The 25,680-nt window shown below is 30.3% G+C and overlaps 1 protein-coding gene across 5 annotated transcripts in view; it reads left to right on the top strand.

The window, feature by feature from the left end:
• Positions 1-23,933, top strand: part of LOC132742614 (acetylcholine receptor subunit beta-type unc-29-like) — a 54,075-nt gene extending 30,142 nt beyond the window's left edge. For 2 of the 5 annotated variants that reach the window (XM_060731065.1, XM_060731064.1), the window contains exons 2-4: positions 20,279-20,519; positions 21,594-21,691; positions 22,408-23,933. In XM_060731065.1, the coding sequence (XP_060587048.1) occupies positions 20,279-20,519; positions 21,594-21,691; positions 22,408-23,215 (1,147 nt within the window). In that variant the 3' untranslated portion in view covers positions 23,216-23,933. Of the gene's footprint in view, positions 1-9,677; positions 9,868-12,031; positions 12,228-15,175; positions 15,421-20,278; positions 20,520-21,593; positions 21,692-22,407 lie in introns of those variants that run through there. The other 3 variants (XM_060731063.1, XM_060731066.1, XM_060731068.1) reach the window with 3 other exon arrangements.
• Positions 23,934-25,680: the final 1,747 nt, after the last annotated feature.

Genomic DNA, 25,680 nt, shown 5'->3' with positions numbered 1-25,680 from the left:
ATTCAAAACTTCAGTCTTATAGCAACACATCATTGTACAAGTGTAACGATAAAAATGAATTTCATTGCAACCATAGCGCAACAATGTATCTGTCCCATAAACAAGTAAGTGAAGACATAATAAAACATACACACGAGACAGAAACATAATATATGTTAATCTATATTTTTAAGGCTATTGTGCCTCTGAAATTAATAAGTGTTTACTTCTTTTTGGCAAGTATAAATAAATTATTTTATAACGTTTAAATAATGGTTTAGATCATGTAATATGTGTGTAATATGATGAAAGTAGTAATGAATGTGAAATACATAGTCCTTAAAAGAGCAAGATGTACGTAAACAAAGTAGTTATTTGACTTAAATGCAAAAATATACCTATAACATATAATATATAACCAATTGTCAAAATAAATCACATGAAAACAATAGTTCTTTGCCAATGAAAAACGTTTTGAAAACTTTTACCCTCAACCCGAATAAATGAATAAAATTAAATAAATAATAAATATAAAAGCTTAAGATTGAGTTAAATACAACTATTTCAGAGACATAATTGGCCTTTTAATTGTAAAAAAAGTCTATTGTAATGTTCTATATATTGACAGTCCTGAAGGTTAAAGCGGTGTTGACATTACGTTAAATTATTAAAACATAATCATTTAAATTAATGTACAATATCATACTTCAACAGCAATTACAGATGGCTCAAATATCAAGAGTATCTGAAACATGAGCATTTAATATCTTCTATATATCAATAACTTATCGTAGCAATTAATCAGAACGAAGATAAAAAAGCAATGGCCAATGTAGTAAATAGTTTAGTTGTATCAGACAACACTAAGGAAACTGTAATCGTGATTTGAAATTTAGTGGGGTTTTTTTTTTTTGAAAAATTTTGAGGAATGCATACCATCAGACTGTCTTTGTCTTCTATTTTGGTGTTGTTACCAAATATTTACTTTGTCTCATCTCAAATAAAAACACTTACGCAACCGATAGATTCAAAAGATGATAATGTAGGAACTGACTTAAATGGAATGAAACAACTGTATACCGATATATTAAAAGAGTAAGTGAATGATTGGTGTAATGTTGTTGTTGTTAGACATTAAATATAAAATTAAATACTTTATGTTGATATATCTTCAGCCTTAAGGAGAAAATGATTTTGCTTGCACTTGCATGTTAACATCTGTATTAATAATTAATAACTTATGATGTAAGGGCTGTAGGCTCTTGAATTTGTTACAATGCAGTTTCAATTAATGTCTTTAGTATTAATTTTCCAAAACATGTTGTATCACTTGACGGTGAAATTGTAATTTTTTAAAAAAGGCCGACCGAAATCGAGTCATAAAAATTAATATGAAGTTTAAAATCATTTTTGTATTGTATAGTACTAGACGCTTGAATATATTGTAATAGTAGAAAAGACGCAATTCTTCTTCCGTAGTTCTTAAAAAGCATGCCCCTAGATTCATGCTATTGTTTTATGAAAATTTTGAAAAATATATTTAAAAGTATAATACTGTGAAGTGAACAAAAATGTACGAAACGGCACTTAATCGCACATTACATGTAAATGTTTACTTAATTCTAAAGTTTGATTTTTTGAAACATTTTCGCATACCTGGAGACATGCATCTTTTATATATTGTGCCGTAGGGTTTTTCACCTAACATATAACCTAATTATCTTAAAGCTCTAATATTTAGCTGCATTGTAAACGTGTTATACCGTTAAAGTTATTGTGAAAGTGTATTTTAACTACATCTTTACATCTTTTGTACTGTAATCTAAGTTATCTAAAAGTTACTTGTGCTAGTGATCTTCATTTATATCTCTGAAAAGAAACCGATTCGTAAGTCCGAAAACAATAATGTACAATATTGCACTATTAGAACGTTCCAAAAAGTACATTTTGGTTTGTGAAAAACATTCCGTTTGCAGGACATAAAAAATAACTGTTTGATAACTATTCTAAGTTTATTGTAAGAGTTAGCGGTCAATAATCATAACATTTATCTTATAAGTAAAATAATGTGATTGTTAAATAAAACTTCAAGTAATGATACTTGAATGATTATTTATTATTATAACTGACTGTCAAAATGTATTGTTTACAAAACTATTAATTCCCCACAAAAGACATTTACATTTCTAATTAATTTAGTAGAATTCACTGAAAATATTAATTCAATAATAGATATAATGATATGGCACAACTTTAAAGCAATTATTTCTTTGGTGAAAAAAATAATTCATTATTTATATGACACGCAATTCACTACTTTAGGTTATGAGACAATGAAAAATCAATAGAAGTGAATGTTTCACTCCCAATTTGACTCCATATGTTATATAAAATGTTCTTTAAAAGAATAATACTTAGAGGTTTTCAATCGGCGTTCGAAAACGTTTCCATTATAATTAATGAAATGAATTATCAGCTATAAACACTGACTGAAAATGAAAACTTAAAAAGATAGACACAATGTGACTATTATGAACATAAAGTGAAATACTCTTAACTGTAATGTGCTCTGTTATTTTGTTTGGATGTAAGTACAAAAACTTTTGCTTTCATTTTTCATGAAAATGTTCTAAATCTTGGGAGTTTATATCTTGCACAGTCAAAAAAATTATGTTTATTTGTTTGTAAGCTGGTGTTTGTGAGCTTGATTCTTGTTCGTTTATAGATTTTTTTTCTTGAGATGCATTTGCGTACCTTTTGTCATGATATGAAGTCTTCGTAAGAAAACACTTCCCTTTTAAAAAAGCTCTGAACGTCGATTTTCAGTCAGACATATATAAAGGATAATCCTTTTTTGTTATAAATATAAGATTTATTTTCATCGAGTGGTATAAAAATAAATATTTTATGGGTGGCAGTAGCAACAAGTGATAATTTTCGTTATCAATTCTGTATTTATAGAAAAAAGGCTAGATATTTCTGTTTATTATATATTACATTTTTTCTATTTTTTGACTTTACAATTAGAAAGATTCCCCCTTAAATTTTATGAATTGGCATAATTTAGAAGGAAATAGTACGGCAGACACTAGTGAAAATACGGAAAAATATGATAATATGCATTGAAAAATAAATGTCTACAATGAAAATATGGGAAATGAAAGTGCGCATTTTATGTTATTCTAATATTTCTCAATAATTCATTTGATAAATATAAGTATATAATTATTGTGAAGTTTACATAATCTATATACACTGCTGCAGCCATTTTATGGAAACTGTTTCATAAATATTTTTCAGATTATACAAACGTTTGTAAGCTATCGAAATCTGTATGGAACATTTCAAAACTGTACCGATAATATGAATATCACACCGGTTCTATGATAATTTATATAAACGTTACATTGCCGAATGGTAATATATTAACGTCACTTTTGCCAATGATACTATAACCGTCACAGTTTTCCTTCACAAAAAACAAACGGTTATCAAATGGCATAAACAAACAGTATTATAAGAGAGTCCTGTTATAGCTAAAATATCTTGCAATTAATTCTTGATTATATACTGAATATTTAAACACCTAAAAATTATTATACAACGTAAGATAGGAAAAAATAATTTTCAAAATAAAAGAAGTACGCAAGCTAGCAAGTACTTAAGTCAATGCAGGTGAAGCAAGCAAGGAAATAAACCTTTTGATAGAAAAATACTGTTGACTTTTCAAAGTAGGCACCCATGTTGCTTATATATATAAATTCATATGAGCTTTAGATTCAATTCGTATGCTTTTTTCATTCTGACATTTTGTATTTCTTTCTTACATTTTAATTTGTAATTTTGAAACTACTTTATGTAACTACCTAACAAGTTTAAGTCCATATATGAGTACGAATCGGAGTATTTTTGACATTTATATTATATACGTATCTTAAGTCTACATTTGCTCTTATGCGGTTAGAAGAGTGAATGACCTATCTAGGCGGTTCCAAATTTGTTAGCTGAAACATAAAGATTATCGGTTTTAAAGGGCATTTGATATGCATAATTAATGCAGGACAAAGTTTAGTTGACAATTGTCGATAACAAATTGCTTATCAACAAATATTAACTTAGGCTAGTAATATGTTGTTTATGAATAAATATGTCACAACATTAGACAACTTGTAAAAAAGCACCAAAAAAACATTATGTCGCTTTAGTGTTTGAAATTATGTTTTGTCCAATAGGATTGTAGTATTTCAAATGAATCGTAGAACATTTACTTTGGTAAATAGCCAAACTGTTAATCAGTCTAGTAAGCTGACTGTTTATAAAAATAATTTCAAACACTAAGTCGGTTAAAGGTTATTAGTACGTATTCACAAAATTAATTTGGTCGCGAAGCTGCGCCGCGCCTGACCTATACTTTAACTTAACGTTTCTGCGGCATTATTGTGAAGAGCAAAGATTAGATTTAATCTGTACAGCAATTACGAATGTACACATGCAATGCGGATGCAGTTGGATGCAATTTCTTGAATGTTTGCTTTCTAATTTTATAAACATGATCCTCATCTAGCAAAAGATGTTTTTAGTTTATACCGTTGCAAGTGTGTGTTTTGCAAGATGTTTTGCATCTTTTTGTTTTAATTTGATTCGTTTTTGATTCGCATTCAAGTTTGATATTTTCTTATTATATTAATATGCTCTATCTCTTTGATATTTATATCTTTTGCATAAATGCATTTGCTTTTTGAATTATGACATGTTTCTTTTCTTGAATTTGAAAATATTATTTTAATTCTACTAAATAAACCATTTTATATAAACTATATACATTTTTTATATTTACGTTTAAATGAAGAAAAAACATATTCGGCGTGATCATATTGTTAAAATCGTAACAACAGAATACTATGAAATGTGGAACATACATGTTTTTGCAAAAATTATGATAAAATATATTGAATGGTACCATGTTGAGTGCAAATAGGTTCCATAATTCACAAATAAAAAACAACAACAACAACAACAACAAGAACAAGAAAAAAGACAACAAAAAACCACGTTATACATCTGTAAATGGCTTGGTCCATTACCCAGTTTATCGACTCTATCTTAATCTGTGATGAGAGGCATAACATAATTATTTTTTTTAATTTATGAGACAAACATCCGAAAGCAGTCCGTAAAAAAAATATAAATTTGACTCCGCACAATTTCATATTTATTTTTCATATTTGTTTTTAACAGACAATAAAGTATATTTGAATGATATAGCACACTATTTCATGAATGAAATGAAATTAAATAAATTTGTTTGTCTTGATTGCTCTTGACATGAATAGATAAAAGAGGGCTAAGTTTGAGAGACAATCTGCAATACGAAACGTTACCGTTAGTAATATAATATTTACGTAGGTATCACGTGTATGTTAAAACACAAAAACACAGCGCCTTTTCTAGGTATAAATTAAAAAGAGATTAACCATAAGACTACTCGTATAACATACAGCAACACTATCAATGTTAGCGTCTAAGAAATAAATACACTACTATCTGAGAAATGCGGAAACTATTTAAAACATTTCTTGTGTTGTTACTCTTAATTTCATTTGCAACCTTTTCGTCCCAAATGGGCATATTGTCGCATCCAGAAGATTCTGTAGATGACAACATTGGAACGGATCTCGATGGAATGAAGAAATTGTTTAAAGATACATTAGATAAGTAAGTTCTTGAATTTAAAAATTGGCAAAATATAACAGATTTGTATGCTTGTCGTTTCTTCTGACAATACACAAATCTATGAAATAAAATAATAGGAGGAGAAGGGCAGCAATGAAATGAATGAATTTCAATGTTAACTGTTAATGCAAAAGAAAAAAATATGATTCTGTTTCTTGCATATAACATATAAATCATATCTATCATGGTGTTGGTAGTAATGCCGTTACAAACCATCATTACGATGTAAATACTTTTACGTCAACATTGTTATATTGCTCTCAAAATAAATGTCATTAAGCCATATTGCAAATATTAGTAGTTTTTAAGGAAAAAAATAAACTGGTTTGGACCTACAAATTTTGATATGCAGGGTGACAAAAACATTTTAGAGTTTTATTTGAAAGAACCAGTGTAAAAAGAAATTAGAAGGTAATTCTAATATTGTTATTGTCTGTACGTTTTGCATTACAAATGAAGAATTTACAATGAATGAAGATTCAACAGATTGTACAAACGATCACCTTTAAAAGTATTGTAAATATTAAAATGTACAAAAACGAATTTGGCTGTCCGATATTATACACGTTTTAAAATGATTATGATTAGAGTGAAGAACGATGTGGTGATAGGAAAAGAGTTGTTACACAATCAAGTGACATTTTGCTTTCAGAAATATGTAGTTTGCCCTTTTTACGTTTTTTCAAAGCGCTTTAATTAATATCAGGTTTGGATAAGAAAAAAAAAAAACAGATTAACACATATTTAGTTTAAAAACGAAATAAATATAAATGCCGCTAGAAAATAATCTGTATTGAACGATAAAGCACTACTTCCAGTTAGTTTCAGGAATTTCTCTTATGGCAGATGTGTACTTTCAAATCATCTATTCGTGTTATAAGGATTATGAATAATACCTTTAGGTTTGGGGATTTGATTCCGTTTGCAGGACATACACAATAAACAGTAACTGTTGATAAATCTTTCTGGTGTAAGCTTCTAAATTAAATGCCATGACACGGTCAAATGTCATTACACTCATCCTGTCGTGATTGTAGAAAAAAGTTTCAGAAATGTTACTTTCTATTTGATTGTTTGAGTTATTATTATAACTGAAAATTCATTTACATGTCAAAAATTGTATTGTTTACGAAACTAGCAATTTAAAAAATATATAAGCCGCGTCACGACAAAACCAACATACTGTGCTTGCTACCAGCATGGATACAGACCAGCCTGCGCATCTGATCAGGATCCATGCTGTTCGCTATCATTTTCTCTACTAGTAATAGGGTTTGTAAGCGAATCTACTAGTAATAGGGTTTGTAAGCTGGATCTATGCTGGTCGCAAACGCACTATGTTGGTTTGTCATGGCGCGACTCATATATATTTTTAAGTTAGCGTTTCTCCAGATGAGGCAGGGTTCTGTTTAGCAATGTATTTGTATCTCTACTGTTATATCCTGAAATATTAAGAAAATACCACTAGTAGTATTTACAAGTATAATGGTGCACGCTTGTAATGTCGAAGTTAAAAAAATAATCGTGAAGTTACGTAATTTCTATATTACACTGCTGCGGCCGACTTATGGAGAAATTTAATATATTCATAAAGATGTTTGCAGGATAGACCTTTCTTTACACATGGTCATTTAACTGTCGAAAATCTTTATCTATCACTAATGTTCAAGAGTTTGTCACTTTTCAATTAGGCTATTTAGATTTCCGTTACATTTTTTCCTTTTTATCTAAAAACATACTTAAGTACCATCTAATTGGTCCTTGTAACTCAAGTAAATATTTTTGGCCGTTGATATCTAGATGGCTCGTCTGTCATGAACTAAAATCAGACTAGAAACAAGTCGTCAGCTAGACAGTATTGAAATGCAAATAAAGGTAATTAAATGTTATGTCAAACAGTATAAGCATTCATGTTTTAATTTGATATTTTTATATAATTATATGTATTGTAGACAATGGTTTCTCCTTTGATATATTCACGGAATTCAATTCAATTGCTGCTTTTTTAAAAACATATCATGTTTTCCTTCTTTAATTTTAGTTTAAAATTTTGATGCTACCTCAAGTAAGTTTTTGTCATTTTTCACACCCATATACGAGTATAATTTGAGCATCTTTTACAATTATTTCACATATCTTATGTCTATATTTGTTCTTCATTTAGCTGAAAGAGTGAATCGTTTTTATTGAATGCCATTGACATACATACTCAATGCATGACAAAGTAGGGTAGACAATCGTCAATAACAAAAATATTTGCGTTGGCATGTAAGCTGTTGAAGATAAATAAGTGACATAATTAGACCACTTGCACAAGAAACAGAGCTACTGTAACATGTGAACGCTGTAAATTAAATACTTATTTACTTTTAAATTATCATTTGAGAAATGCGGAGAATATTGCAAACAGTTTTTGTGTTGTTAACCTTTAATTCACTCGCACTGGTTTCCTCTGAATTTGTCGTCATAAAATCACAACCTGAAGATTCTGCAGACGACAACGTTTGAACTGATCTCGATGGAATGAAGAAACTGTTTAACGATACATTACATAAGTAAGTTCACGCCTTTCAAATTAGAGAAGCATAAAAAACACATTGACATAAAACTGGTTACAAAGTTCTGGAGCTCTGGACTTTGATTGGTTCCATTTTGCAGTCACATATCTTTTTGCTCAATTTAAATTTCTGCAATAAAACACTGTTTAAGTGATTAACTTACTTTTAAACAAACAAATTGATATACGTAGACTGGGTAAAGTCAAAGTACATTGTAAACTATCTTTATTTTATCTTATCTATTTTGAACAACTTTCCTTTTTCAATAAGTGGCAAATTTGAGACGTTCAAACCCCATGAACACTAAAATTATGTTATACATAGTTATATATATAGCTATCGTGTTACAAAACTAAATAAAACTCGTTTCAATTTGATGCAAAATTATATCAAGATCGATTTGGAGTTCACTATTAACAATTGATTTTTTGAAAAAGTGGACAAACTGTACAAACTGACTGATGCAATATTGTAAATTATTATTTTCCCTTGTTTAATATAAAAACATATGTGGCTGTAATTATTATATCTAGAGAACCATGTAATATTGGTTGGGTTGAAACTTGCAAGTAACAGAAATGCTTGACTCCAACAAATATATACAACAGACAACCTATAAAGTTTGAATACTTCTGTTTCTTTGTTAAAGCGCTGTTCGGATTGATAAATCACTTAAGTGATGCTTTAAAACTCTTCATAAGCGTTGTTTGATTTTGCCGGGTTAAACATTTTCAGGTTGTTAAATAGTATATTAGGTCTGTAAATGTTATTTAAATTATAAAATGGCATGGAAATCCTGCTCAGTGTTTATTAGTAAAAAGTGACTTTATGTCCATCCAAGTGAAGTGAATGTAGAACATTTGAATACTGTCTGATTTAAATTGATTCATATCTGATACGCTTTTACGTTTGATATTGTTCATTTTATAGTTTGCTCTATCGTTGTTTTCTCTTTGATAATTTTCCTTTGTATCAGTTCATTGGCTTTGGCAATTATGATATGTTTCTATTCTTAAATATGAAAATATTGTTTTAATTCTACAACACGAACCTTTTTATATAGTACTTTCTTTATTTTCGTCCATTTCATGCATTTTTGTCTATTATCTTAAATATATTTAACCTACATTTTTTCGTCATTAGTTTGAATAAATAAATGACATATTCGGGGGTATTGTAAAAGGAGAGTATATTAAATTATTTGTATTGAGGGCTCTTGACATGAAAAGATAAAACAGGACTAAGTGTGAGAGTCAATAAGAAAAGTTACCTGAAGAGATATTTACATAGTTACCACATGTATGTTAAAACACAGCGCCATACTGAAACAATTTTAAAAAGAATAGGAAAAAATGACATTAGCCATACGACAAGTCGTTCTGGAAACAACACTTTAAAAACGTGAGCTTAAGTACACTATTGTTGAAGAAATGCGGAACATTTCGCAAACGTTTTTAGTGTTGTTAGTCTTGAATTCTCTTGCTATCGTGTCGTCCGAATTTGCCAGTATATCGTCACATCCGGAAGATTCTGCAGATGACAACATTGGAACGGATCTCGATGGAATGAAGAAACTGTTCAAAGATACATTAGCTAAGTAAGTTCTTGAATTTAAAAATTGGCTAAATATAAAAGATGTCTACGCTTGTCGTTTTTTCTGACAACACACAAATGTGTAAAAGTAAAATAAGACTAGCAGAAGGACTGCACTGTAATGAATAAATTTTGATTTTAAAATTAATGAAAATGTATTAAGATCTTACACCGGCTGCCGGGTACAGGCCGGAATATCTAGCTCGAGAGTAACTGATTTACGGCGGTAACGAGGCTAGAATTCTGATCTGTTTATAATTCTTTTTTTCATGTATATTATAATTATGTAAACCATATTTCGGAAAAAAATAACGAACCATTATATTATCATTTAGCTTTTTTCTTATCGCAGCGTATAAAGCTACAACTTCACTGATAACCGCAAAACGACTTTAAGAACGCAATGCATTCATAAAAGGCGCGTGGGGATGATGTCATTTAAAAGAAGCCACTTGTCTAACACTGAGGTGTAAACAGTAAAAATCAAATTAATTCTAAAAAAACTTAAAAGTAAATGTGGATGTGATATGGTCTTCCTAACATTATTATTTTACAAGTCTAATGCCAGGGAATATATATATATATATATATATATATATCAGGGAATGGTGAAAGACATAATCTTAAAAATGTTAATGACATAGACAATTTCTGGAAAACGAGACTTCGTGAAAGTAAAACTGTTAGTAAAGTTAATGTGTTTTAAATGTTAAGTTCAGTAATGATGCAAAGATTAATATAACGTATTAAATTGAGTTCGAGAAAGATAAAACTCATATGACATTACAGAAAAGTTACAGCCGTTTCCCAACAATTACCCTTACTCTTTCTGTGGAATTAAAATTGGAAAAAAATAATTATAAGAAAAAAGAATAAAAAATAAGAAAATAAAAATTGTTTTTACATAATTTCAATGTTGTATTTATAACATACTTTTAGTAGAAAGTGTAATCATATTTTGATAATTTCACAGTGAAATCATTATAATTATATATTATTTACAATTTACAGTAGAGTATATCATAAATGCGCAGTAATATCAGCAGAAACACGTTCTGTCTTAAGTATAATGCATTATAATGTATAAGAAGTACATGAAAATTGCATATAACTTGTTACCATTGTAACAAAAATTGTGCAATTTAACTTCATCATTCTTTTTCAACACGAACAGTGGATGATTTTACGCGACAATCATTTATAATTGTTACAATGATTAACAATACTCCAAAGCATGACATAAAAAGAAAATTCGGTTGTTTTTTTTTGTATCATTTGTATGTCTCCACTCGTGAACATCAACTAATATATTTTCACTAGTGGCAACACCTATCGAGAAAATATTACATCTCGTGTTCACTCATTCTAACATATTTCGATTTTACATCCAAATGAAACTCAAACTATAAGCTATATTGTTTTACCCTGGCTGTCTATGCAAGAAGCTGTTTATATATAGACAAGCTTTCGAATTCGTTCTTTGAATTTATCAGTATTTAGTACTGATTTTCTTCATTCTCATGCTCAAATTGATTTTAAGATCAGTCGATCTTCTCATTACCATGCCTGTGCTGATTCTATTTGCAAAGATTTGTCACAAAATAATCATAGAATGAGATCAGAATGTCATTTTGGAATTTTTATAAATTTAAAATGAATTACTTTAACAATTAAAGTTTAACCAAAACGAAATCTGCTTAAATTCAAATGAATTATTTGAAAGAAAATGAGCACGTGCTAAAAAATTGACCACCAAGGCCTATAGCAGTTAAAAGCGTGTCAATTCCGTTGCATCAATACTTACTGCATCAACATGTTCTACATTAGCACTCGGATCTGTCTTATTGCTAATAAACTTTAAAATATTTTTTTTTGGCAAATAAAAAGTATTCTCTGTCAGAAATTCAAAAACAGTCTCGATGTGCCAAATTTTGTATTTATTTAGGGAGATCAATTTCGATTGTTTAACTACTAGCCGCCTTTCTGTACAATATGTAAATATCTTGTTTCCTTATATAATTCGATTCATTAGATTTTTGTTTATTCATATAAAATATATTTGATCAAATGCATATATGCCTTTTATGTTATGTGAAAAAAACAGACTTCCTCCTGTTAGTTTAAAATATGCAGTCGAACAAACGTCACTAGACTTCTAATCCTGACTTGCCACATAGTTTAGTTTAAGACATTTCTGGTTAAGCAAAAGAAAAAAATGATGGTCAGACTTGTGATTGTATCATATTTTGTGTTTGTGTTTATTCAAACGGCTTGGGCTAAGTCAATGCCTACGGATAATGCCGATGACAATACTGGAACAGATCTTAGTGGAATGAAAAGGCTATTTAATGATACATTGTCTAGGTGAGTGATGCAAGAACGTTTTAGTCTAATGATGTCATACTTTTTTGTGATAAGTAGGTAAGTTAATAATGCATGAACGTTTTAGCCTATAGACGAATCATTCGCTTTTTGTGATAAGTATGTTTAGGATATATTTTTGTTACTTAATAACAGAGCTTGGTGTAAAAGTTTTGTCGTACCTAATAGCATAAGCTACAATTTACAATTTACGTTCTAAGTAAATATTTATATTGCTATTTAAATATATGTATTATAAAGGCGCTCAGCTATGCGACTTATAGATTAATTAAATAATGATACATTTCTATCATTTGTATCGAAATTTGAAATACTTATGAAATTGTACTCATCTTAAGAACAAAACAACTTTATTTGAATGTCTTAAAAAGCAGATAATGTCACATATATTTCCCAAAGATATTTAATGGCCGATATGCAAATTTGCAAATTACTATTTTTCCGCCAATTTAGAAACTGAAAAAAAAAGGTTTAATCACACCGGCTCTGTGAAATGAGCATACTAACAGAAAAATGAAACAGTACACTTGGTAAGGAAGGTTTTAACACTTTTAAAGAATATGGAGGGTATTAAATGTGTTAGGATTTAATACTAAATTTATTGACCAGGTTGGATAAAATGATATTATGCGAGTCTCTGGCGAGCATAATTTTTAAGAAATATATATATCAATTTTGAGTGCATTGTTCTAAAAGTGTTCAGATGTGCATGAATATAATCAATAAGTCCGATATGCATTTGGACGAAAATAGTATAATGCAATAATCCCATTCTAACATGCTAGAAAAGATGAAAATTGAAAAAAAAAATTGAACTTTATTGGCCTTAGAAGTTTTTTTGTAAGCATTTGATTCTCATGCTGTTAATATACGGTGTAAAAATGCACTTGATTGTCCCATCTGTTTGAAAATGGAGTAGAAGGAAGCGTGTCAACTAGTTCAATTAACAATAATTAATAATTGAATCGACATGAATATAAAATATTCTATTTATCACATACCAAAACGTAAGACTGTTTGAATAGAAAAAGAATCATTTTTCCCACCACGCGCGCAGTTGTGTGAAGATTTGGGGTCTGAAAAAGAGAAAATAGGAATCCCAAACGTCAAAATTGAAAATGATGCAGGCTCGGTATGATTGAGCCTGTTCATACAACTCCACTTAAACAAAGTGAACAATTTATTTTGTACTCAGTACTAAATGTCTTTGCTTTTTTACTCTCAACTTAGATTGTTTATTTTCATAAACCGAATATCATTTCGGAATTTTAAAAAATAATTACTTAAACAACTTAAGTAAAAACTAAACAAAATTTGAAAAGAAGTTTATAAACGAGAACGTTTTGTTGGTATAATAAATCCATGGATTTTCAAGACCTTCAGAGAACAATACTGAAACACAATGAAAAAATCGATTGTATCCTTTCTTATGTAAAACATACTTTTATTACAATGGACAGAATAACCTAGTAAGATTAAATTAAGTTTATTAATCTTTAATGATGAGCTACTACTGTAAGATGTATGTTTTCCTGAATAAACCTTTCGTTTTACGGTTCACGAACATCTGCACAGTCGATAGACAGATAGACAATTATAACTAATATGCAAAATCATATGCAAATTAATAAAAAAACATCATTTATTTATATAAATTATTAAACATCATAAACTAAGGATACCTGATAAGTTGGATTTTGTTTTGTTCTTAAACTTAGTAAATTTACAGGATAATGAACCTTATTGGTACTCTCATTTTTTTTGAGAATATTTATAACTTTATAAGTTAATTCATAAAATAAACTTATGTTAAATAACTAGCCTGTACATTTTATTTTAGAACTATCCTTTAAATTGTATTATACAATGGCAAAAACTTGTCTTGTAAATCCTATTTTACAACTATCCTTAAATCTTATTTGAGAATGGAAAGAATTTTATTTTAGAATGGCCAATGAGATTCCCATGTTTCAATTTGTAATTAACAATGACCAATGAAAATTCTCCTTATATTCAATTTTTTCCTGCAAGTTTTAAAGGAAGTCAAACTGAATTTAGAAGGCCTCCGGAAAAAAGTACTTGTACCAGTTGAAGCTTTACAAAAGTTTCTTTTAAAAACCAAACTTTCTAAATCGATCATGTCAACGGGCAATAAAACATCATGTGTGGATCAAGAGATGGGTTTGGGCGTCATAAACTCCCGCACCACTGAGGTTTGGAATGTATCTAAAATCCCTGTGAGATTTTGATATCAACTTAATGTATTTTAGGCGAAACCCACGCACTAGTATAAATGTCTCCTTTCCGTTACTCCTCCTCACGTCGACGACCATTACCTCAAAACTTTGCGGCTCCATCTGGTAAAAAATCCTGTAAATATTGCATAATTGAATAATCGGTAGTTCATTGTTATAGTGATTCGCCATGGACACTTGTTATTATTATGTTTTATATTGATATTTTCTTAAAACAAATGGTTTCTTCTAACAAAAGCAAACAGATAAATGTGGTGATGTTTGCTTAATTCAAATGAATTATTTGAAAGAAAATGAGCACGTGCTAAAAAAATGACCGCCAAGGCCTATAGCAGTTAAAAGCGTGTCAATTCCGTTGCATCAATACTTACTGCATCAACAATTGCTACATTAGCACTCGGATCGGTATGATTGCTAATTAACTTAAAAATCATTATTTGTTTGGCACATAAAAATATTCTCTTTCAAAAATTCAAAAACAGTCTCGATGTGCCAAATTTTGTATTTATTTAGGGGGATTAAGTTCGATTGTTAAACTGCTAGCCTCCTTTCTGTACATACCTTGCTTCCTTATTTAACTCGATTCATTAGACTTTTGTTTGTTCATACAAACTATAATTGATCAAATGCATATATGCATGCTATGTGACAGTAACAGACTTCCTCCAATTGTCAGTTGAAAATATGCAATCAAACAAACGTCACTTGACTTCAAATCCTGAGATGTCATATAGTTTAGTTTAAGATATTTCTGGTTAAGCGAAAAACAGAATGATGGTCAGACTTGTGATTGTACTATATTTTGTGTTTGTGTTTATTCAAACGGCTTGGGGTATCCAAATGCCTGAGGATAATGCCAATGACAATACCGGAACAGATCTTAGCGGAATGAAAAGACTGTTTAATGATACATTGTCCAGGTGAGTGATGCAAGAACGTTTTAGTCTAATGATGTTATACTTTTTTGTGATAAGTAGGTAAGTTAATAATGCATGAACGTTTTAGCCTATAGACGAATCATTCGCTTTTTGTGATAAGTATGTTTAGGATATATTTTTGTTACTTAATAACAGAGCTTGGTGTAAAAGTTTTGTCTTAACTTATAGCATGAGCTACAATTTACAAGTAACGTTCTAAGTAAATCTTTATATTGGTATTGCTATATATGTATTAAAAAGGCGCTCAGCAATGCGACTTATAAATTAATTAAATAATGATACATTTGTATTGTGTGTATCGATATTTGAAATACTTATAAAATTGTTATCATCGTAAACCCACCCCCTTCCATAAAAATAAAAATAGATAAATAAAAATTAAAAAATATTAACAACAACAACAAAGCAACTTTACTTGAATGTCTTAAAAAGCAGATAATGTCATATATATTTCTCACAGATATTTTATGGTCAATATGCAAATTTGCAAATTACTATTTCTTCCGCCTATAATTTTGAAACTGAAACAAAAGTTCAGTCACATCGGCTCTGTACGTACTCATTGTGCGAAATGTGAAATTTTGTGTGAGCATACTAACACAAAAATAAAACTGTACACTTGGTAAGGAAGGTTTTAACACTTTTAAAGTATATGGAGGGTATTAAATAATATGTTAGGATTTAATATTAAATTTATTGAACAGGTTGGATAAAATCATATTATGCGAGTCTCTGGCGAGCATAATATTTCAGAAATATATATCAACTTTGAGTGCAATGTTGTAAAAGTGTTCATATGCGCATGAATATAATCAACAAGTCCGATATGCATTTGGACGAAAATAGTATAATGCAATATTTTCCCCATTCTAACATGATGCTAGAAAAGATGAAAATTGAGAAAATATTTTGTACTTTTTTGGGCTAAGAAATTTTTTGTAAGCATTTGATTCTCATGCTGTTAATATACGGTGTAAAAATGCACTTGGTTGTCCCATCTGTTTGAAAATGGTGGAGTAGAGTGAAGCGTATCAACAAGTTCAATTTATATAGTATTGAGTCGACACGAATATGAAATATTCTATTATCACATACCAAAAATAAGACTGTTTGAATAGAAAAAGAATCACTTTTCCATTGACGCGCATATAGTGTAATTATGGTGGCTGATTTGTGTCATTCGTGTTTTCGCCCCGCGACCCCGCCAAGCGAAAAGTCGAAAATTAACAAGTTAAAATGGCGGGGGCGCGGAGCGAAAACATGCTAATTAGCGAGGGCGCGGGGGAAGTTTAATAAATAAAACTTCGTCCCGCGGGGGCGCGGAGCGAGATTTAAGAAATAAAAGGGCGGGGTCGCTGGACGAAAATACGCTAGTAAGCGGGGGCGCGGGGCGAAGCTTAATAAATAAATCGTCCCGCGGGGCGAAAACACGAATGGCACAAATCAGCCACCATATGTAACGTGTACATTTAATGCGTTTTTATTACGCTATGTTTATCTACAGCAAATGACGTGACGTTCATTTATGCTCGTCCGCAATAACCATTTTACCCTGAATTGAAACAATTTGAAATAAGTGTCTTTATTTTGTTGCCTATTCAAAATCAACTGAATAAATGACATATATGTGCATATGACTCCGTTTTGACATGAACTACGCATTGGAACAATGAAATAATTTTGTGTTGCTATACAAATGAAAGGATGGACAATAACGACTAAATTTCGTTGTCAGTCCTGCAAAAATGACATTGATAAAATGGTAAAGGAGCCAGGGTAGAAATACTTTAAGTGACATTATAATGGTAATCATCCAAATATAAAGAAGAAATGTATTTTCTGTTCGAAATCTGCTGTGGTCATAGTATTATTTTTACAATAGCTTTAGCTCTTACATTTGGTTTGCTATTTCTAATCATGGTCATGCAACTACATAGTTAGGTAAAGAAGCAGACGCTTGTTTTGGTTGAGTCTGTTTTGTTTAGGGGGTGAGTTGTCATACACAAATTTACAATTTATATGTATTTATTTTTTTCAAATGATTGTTATTATCTTAAAAGCTTCTGGGATTGTTGTTTTATCAATTCATTTGTAAATAAGATTGTTATATGTATATTAACGGAATAATTTTAATGAACACGAAATTAGTTCACACCTTTATGTGTATTGATAACGTGATGGTTTAAGCCAATGAAAACATATCAATATTATTACAATCAGGCAGAGAAAAAGTTTGCAAAGAGTAAATCGATAATCTTTATGTAGCAACAAAATTTGAATTGCAAGTATTTCTTCATATCTTTTCGGCAGGATAAACTGTCCGAGGAGGGCCAGGCATTTTCGTATCGTAAAATGGCTGCCATTTACAGTATCAAGTGATTATCCCAAGCACCACCGCGACTTAGCGCGGGAATTATAAATATAGCTAACCTCGGCATAGGATGGAAAATACCTTTTTCATATTTTATTGTAATAAATATTTACAAACTAAGTCTTTCGGTTTTTTTATCAATATATAACCAATAATGATGTTAGTATAAATAAATAATCATATCTCAAATCTGTGACTATGACTTACAATGAAATTCTATCTTTAGTGTATTAAAAAGGTTTTAAATTTCCTGTAATTTTATTCTGTGATTATGCTTCAAAGCAGTCAATTGACCGTGAATTTTCTTTTCATATTTTGATTTCCTTGAAATCATTTTTCTCATCTGAAGGCATGCAACTTTAATATGATGATACATTAATTACATTCCATGAAAATGTTTAAAGATATAAAATATCTCTATGACATGTTTGTTCATTTTACATTACACCTATAATGCAGCAAGCATAGAAAGTCTTCACAAAAAGAAGTATGCAATCGTACCTATATTACATGCGAATGCATGTAATACTTTTCTTGTTTAGAAGTGTTTTTGGCCCATGCGGCATATTGATTTTCATTGCATAGTAAAATATAAAATTGAACACAATAATGACAAAATGAGAATTTATTTTGACTTATACCTAAGCTGTATATTTATGCTTGGATGGACGTATTGTCACTTCAATCACTCTGTCTGTGCTGCTGTATACTTTTTGAATTAAATATTTAAAAACATATTGTTGTTATGCATAGATACGTTTATACAAAAGTATAAACATAAGATATTTTGATAAAAAAAAAAAATAAAAAATAAAAAAAAGGTTTTGCATTTCTCTCACATGTCGGTGTATTACTTATTATTTAATTTATGCATGGCATTTGTTTTTGTATTTAGCGTTGAATACTACAAATAATTTCTTTACTGTTTTAGAATTTCATATGTACCTAGAATACAATATAGAGTAGATTATTGCCTAAGTATAAATGTATGTCTATGAATATTTTTATCTTGCCACTTGAACTTGTTTCATACCCCTAATGAAAAAAGTCCTCTTTTTGTATTTATAGTTTGTATAAGTTTCAAACAACTGTCATAAAAATTATTGTGTTTTTTTTTTTTTTTTTTTTTTTACCGTACCATGTCTTAGACAGCACGGGACTTAAATAAATAAAATAAAATAAATATGCTCAAAAAACTTACCTAGAAACAGGCTCGTCATATGTATAAGTTATTGATACTTAATTTCTTTTAATACAATATGCTGATCCATACATTATTTGTTTTATGATAGGTAGATAACTATACAGTATAAGTTGATATCATGCTGTGAGGTCATCTTATTGAATAGAGTGATATTGACATAACGAAATTAGAAATGTAAGTCAAGTGCATTTGACAAATATTAGCTAACTCAAGTATTGTCTCATATATTCAGTTAAGCAGTTTACCTATTAAAATAAACAAATAATTAGAGAGTTTGAAATAAATTCCCCCATGGTTTTCAATGTCATTAGCTCATTAGTACTTATTCTAAACTAAAAAAAAATATTACAGCATGATACACAATATTTACACAGATGTTGTCATGGGGTTTTATTAAGAAATACACTTAAACTAAACGACTGCTGACAAGAGAAGAAGAAAACAAACAGTCAAGTTGTTTTTATTTTACAGGAGCAAATCGTCAGTGGGGCGAATTATTATCGTTTCCCTTAGTTGTTTATTTGTTATATCACACATAATAATACAAGCACGTTGAACAATATAATATATCCAGAAACTGAAGTTTTACATGTATCAACCTATTTAGTTATAAAGTTATTCTTTATTTTCTTCTTAATATTACAGATATATGTTTTTTTTTTTTAATAAAACGAATTTGTTTATGCATTGTATACTTTTACGTCATTTATAAGAGTTACATTACATTATTATATTATTTTGTTTTTAAAACAGTGGTTATTCATTATTTATATCTGATTTATGATCATTGATGTTCAAATTATTCTTATCTTTTCTTTTCCTTTAAATATATATACTGTTCTGTTACTCCCAAAACTAATTGACGTACTCGCGATCGTATGTAAAAAATATCAATAAAAATCATTATTTTACTTTAAACACATATTATTTCAAACAAATATACACATTTACAAATTTAACGTTACAAGACATGAACTGCATAAAAAACAAACATACGCACGCACGCACGCACGTACCCCTACAACAACAACACCACCACCACCACCAACTACAACAACACCTTAAGCCCACACCACATGGAAACGGATGCTTATTTATATAAGTCTTATCTTAGCAATAGCAATCACTCAGTATATATCCCTGCGTTCTCTGACGAAAGCAGCGGATGATGATGTTGCTATCTGTAAACAAGTTAACGCGTGACTTGACACGTGACCATATTTAATTGAAAACATGTTTTAATTTATTTATTTATTCTCGTTTAGTTATGATACCAGGATTCGGCCAAGAGAGGACCAGTCACAGGTTGTGCATGTCACTACCAAATTTGTGCCGCAGAGTATTTTAGAGTTTGACACATCAGAACAGAAATTCTCCGTCCTTGGCTACTTCCGGATACACTGGACAGATGAAGTTATCACGTGGAATCCCGCCGACTACGCTCAAACTAACACCATCAAAGTACCCGTCACAGAGATATGGACTCCAAGTCTTATAATATTAAAGGTATATAAAATAAAAATTAAAGACAAAAAGCTTGGAACATTCTAAATGTAAAAATATAACCATATAAACCATATAACCTTGGAAATGCAGAAACTATATATCGTTTAGTTTGATTTTTGTAAATAAATATATATAACCGTAATGATATTATAAAGATTTTAAATATAAACCGAAAAGTTTTATTGAAATTTTTTTCATTTTTCTTTTATTTAATTTAATAAAATATTGTAGTTTTTTTTTGTGCAAACATTAATATACACATTTTTCTTTACCACATTAACAAGCCGATATCTCGATCATTGCAAATTAACTTTTAACTAGTTAAACAGCTATGCAAAGTTAAATAATTAGTTAACTGAATGACATTTTACCAATGCTTATACTTGTAAACACCAGCAGGTAAATGAAATGTTTGACAACTGTAATCATTTTCAAAATACAATTACAACCAAATCCCTATAAATGTCAACATATATACATTTTGTACTTTCTGTTTCCACAACTATAATCATAAGTGTATACATAATGTATTGATTCCTTTTATATCTATAAATATACTTAATTTAGATGGACGTTTAATCTATATATTGGTATAGATTCAGTCATGAACTCCTAAAATTAAATTATTATTTGCTTACATGTTTTGTTTCTTAGCGTTGGTTAGTCCTTTTGTTTTCGAGGCTCTTATCCGAAGTTTGACGAAAAGAGCCGAAAAGCTGCGATTGATATTTTACATTTCTAGGGATCGCTTATAAAAATGTATTAGTTTCTTTCCAAACAGTCCAGCTGTCACAGAAGTAAAAAATTAAAAAGTTTTTTTTAAGGTAGCAGACTTTAAACAAAGTAGCATTTTGACTTCCATACATAATACCGATTCATCGTAATTATACCAATTGCCAACACAGTAAAAGTAGTTCATGAATATGGCTAATATGTATTTTGCTTTGAAAACTGCAATAAAATGCAAAAAAAAAAAGATTTGAAATATAAAATTGCAAGCATTTCTGTGGCATAATGGGCCTTTAATATTAATCTGTCATTATAAATAAATATGACAATTATTATTATCTTCAGGCATTTGACGGAGACGGTGTTGTTGGAAACAGCAATACAGACATTGCTAAGATCTCGGATGTCGGGTACGTTCAATGGGTCCCTGAAGGAATCTACAGGTAATGCATTATTTTAGTTAACCAGGTGCTTAACCTGTGAAGCGGCAATGACCGTGATTTTAATTTGAAACAATCCATATTATTAATTTTTAGTGTCATAAAAAAAGTGTTTGAAATATTAAGTATTTATGCTACAAAAGAATTTCCCAAACAGTTTTTACATATATATTTTGTTTAGTATGGCTAAACGTTTTATGATATGATATCAGGGCTCAATAAAAACGTGATGCCAATGTACGAACGACCGGTAGGGCCATTTCAACTTCATAAATTCCCGATTTCATGTTAATGAATTCACAATTTAAACTTCGTGAATTCCTGTTTTCAACATACGGAATTCACGAATTAATGTTTCCAGCTTCATGAATTCACGGTTTCAACTTCATGAATTCACGATTTCCACTTCATGAATTCACGATTTCAATTTCACGAATTCAATTTCGTGAATGCACGATTTCAACTTCATGAATCTTTGATTTCAACTTCATGAATTCACGATTTCAACTTCATGAATTTAAGTTGAAATCCTTAATTCGTGAAGTTGAAATCGTGAATTCGTGAAGTTGAAATCGAAAATTCATGAAGCTGAAATGTCCTTACCGCCCTTCGTACCAATGATATGATAATCCTGATGTAGAATTGATTTACGATATAGTTCTTGATAACAAGTTTTAAAAGAAACAAGGAACTAAATTTGAGCATTTGGATATTTACAGTGTTGTGTGCCATGTGGACATCAAATACTACCCATTTGATGAGCAGACATGTATAATAACATACTACGTCTCCGATGAAACAATTACAACAGTTGAGTTGGACCATCCTTCTGATGTTAACCTGGACGAGTATACTGCGAACTCCGCATGGAGGATTGCAAGCATCTCTCAAAGGAGATACCTCCTCTACAATACATACCACATTGACGTAGAGTTCAAGGTCCAGAGACGAGCAAACTTCGCTACATTCACCCTCATAATGCCGCTGCTTATGTTAGCGTTCCTGAATGTCTGTATTTTTCTAGTACCAGTTGGTTCCGGTGAAAAAGGTTCATTTGCCATCACAATTTTCCTGTCTTATGGAATCTTTGTCACTATTGTTAGTGATACCCTGCCCGACAATTCCCTTCAAATCTCTTACTTTCTCCTCTTCATCATTGTTCTATTGTTCATGAGCGTTCTTTCAGTTCTCTACACAATTATTCAGGCTAAATTGATGTCAAGTATCGGCGACAAAGAGTGCTCCATAAACTGCCTCAGACCAAAGAAACGATCGATCTCCAACAACAAAGTAATACCATTTGATCAAGACGACGCTATGTGTAACACGAATGGTAAACCTGAAGTTTGTACCGTTGATGTTGATGCTGAAAACGAAGATGATGATAAGTATACGTGGGCAATGTTTCTTGAAAAGCTGGATTCTATCTTATTTGTCGTATTCCTCGGACTGGCTCTTGTCCTCTCTTCAGGATTCTTCAGTCTCATGCTAAGGCGGTTGAGCGAATCTACTCTTCAAGACTTATAATTTTTCGACAGACATTTCAGATAGGTGTGTTAAAGAAGTAGTCTATTGCATATTCCATTCTAACTTTCAGTTATGAAAAACACTTGATCATTTGTAATGGGCATATAATATTAAAAAAGCAATATCAAAACTTAGACGAAAGATGTACTATAACTGGATTTGTTTGAAATAAATCAAAAGCTGCGTCTTTTACATATTGTTAATCCGGTGATTTAAATAAATGCAAATGGTTAAGTCACATGTCAATAAGCAAGACTCGAATTTACTGATCGAACACATACAGTTGAACTCATACAGTTAAATATTAACTACGGTCTCTTGAACTAAACCATCTAGAAATAGTAGATGTTTGTATCATATTTTAACTTATTTTATCATTTATGTATAATTGTAAAACAGTTAAATATTATATTCTATCTGAAAAGAAGTGAAAGCAGTAAACAAATACATCTGTATTACATGAATGATTTACAAGAATATCGAACTGTAATGGAAATTGAAAAAGTCGAATTTTGTCGGGTAATATCGTGATCAAACGGTAGAAGAGTTTTATGTTTTTTTTTTACATTGTTTATGAATAACCTCATTTAAATACATTTTTGACATGTGAGAAGGTTCACGTGACTATATGAGAAATACTAATATTGCAGCTATAATTCAAGATTATGGAAAAGCTTTTGCAAATACCATGAAACTGCTCATTAGAGATCGTAATTTCTAGGTTTGTGTTTCCTTTGCTATATTACTAGAGTGAAACATTTTGTTTATTTTTTTCATGTACAACACATTTGTCATATTTAACTCTTTTATCATTGCATAATTGAGCCGCGCTTTTACAAGTAGAGAAACTTTATGGTGCAGGCTGGTCTGGATCCATGCTGGTCGCAAACCCATTATGTTTGTTTTGTCGTGACGCGGCTCAAATTATATTTTGCAATTCATATAGCATCTTCTTATTCTTATCAAAGTTTGGAACGCCTCACATGTGTACTGGTTTATGTTTACAAGTCGGACTTGGTACATAAAACTTAAAATCGTATAACAAAGCAAATTTCAATTTATTAAACTTCTATAAGTAATTTAAAAAACAAAAATACAGCTGTCAAGAAAAATTCCACGCCCTCTGTGTTACTGGTCCCAAATGCTACGTAATGCATAACATGCATAACTAAGATGGGAACCAATGAACACTTCCTTATATGGTATCGTATTTGTCACTAACAGTCTACGAATTTCTTTGAATCATATTATGACTTCGTGTAAATAACTACTTTGAAGATTATTACAGATAATTATAAGATCTTATTATAATATTATTGAAATAAATGTTTGCATGTAAACAAAAGAATACTCCATATAAAGTGTGTAAGTTTAAAGATAAATAATTTCACCATTATATTACAGACATTATACGTTATATTTTTTTTTCTTGTATCATGTTTTGAATGTGTGCATTATTTCAAATAAAAAATAGTAAAAAAAATTAATAGTGTTTTACTTCTTATAATTTAAAAACGTTTCAAGAATCTGTGTTCGGTAAATTAATCTAACTAGTGTAACAATGGCTATATCAATATTGGTGTAGTTTCAAAACCTACCGGCCACTTATCAGATGATCTACGCTACTAATTGCAAAAGACACGCCGCTAAATGAAAAATACACGTCATTAATTGCAAGCTATACACCACTTAATTCAAGATGCACGTCACTAAATGCAAGATTCATGCCACTAAATGCGAAATACAGGTCTCTTTATGCAAGATATACGCCACTAAATGCAAGATATACTACACATTTTTTAAGATACACATCACAAATTGCAAGATACACGCCACTAAATGCAAGATTCACGTCACTAAATACATGATACACGCCACTTATTGCAAGATACACGCCACTAAATACAAAAAAAAATATGCCGCAAATTGCAAGATACACGTCACTAACTGCAAGATACACGTCACTAATTACAAGATACACGAAACTAAATGCAAGATGCACGTCACTAAATGCAAGATACACGTCATTAAATGCAACATATTTTAAGATACATGCCACTTTATGCAAGATACACACCCCTTAATGCAAGATTCATGCCACTTAAGGCAATATATACGCCACTACATGCAAGATACAAGTCACTTATTGCAAGATACATGCCATTAAATTCAAAATTATGCCACGAAGAACAAGATATACGTGACTAATTGCAAGATACATGTCAGAGTTTTCAAGATACAGCATCTTTATGCAGTTAACATGTCACTAATTGCAAGAAGGACGTCACATTTTACAAGACATAGCAACTTTATGCAATGTTCATGCCACTTTAAGGAAGATACACGTCACTAATTGCAATATTCACGTCACATTTTACAAGATATAGCCACTTTATGCAAGATACATGCCGCTTAATGGAAGATTACGCCACTGAAATCAAGATACACGTCACTAATTGCAAGAT

The sequence above is a fragment of the Ruditapes philippinarum genome, unplaced genomic scaffold, assembly GCF_026571515.1.
Source record: "Ruditapes philippinarum isolate M1 unplaced genomic scaffold, ASM2657151v2 ctg4250_1_1_1_1, whole genome shotgun sequence".
Lineage (NCBI taxonomy): Eukaryota > Metazoa > Mollusca > Bivalvia > Venerida > Veneridae > Ruditapes > Ruditapes philippinarum.
Note: the sequence above shows the minus strand (reverse complement) of the source record. Positions and strands in the feature narration are given on the sequence as shown.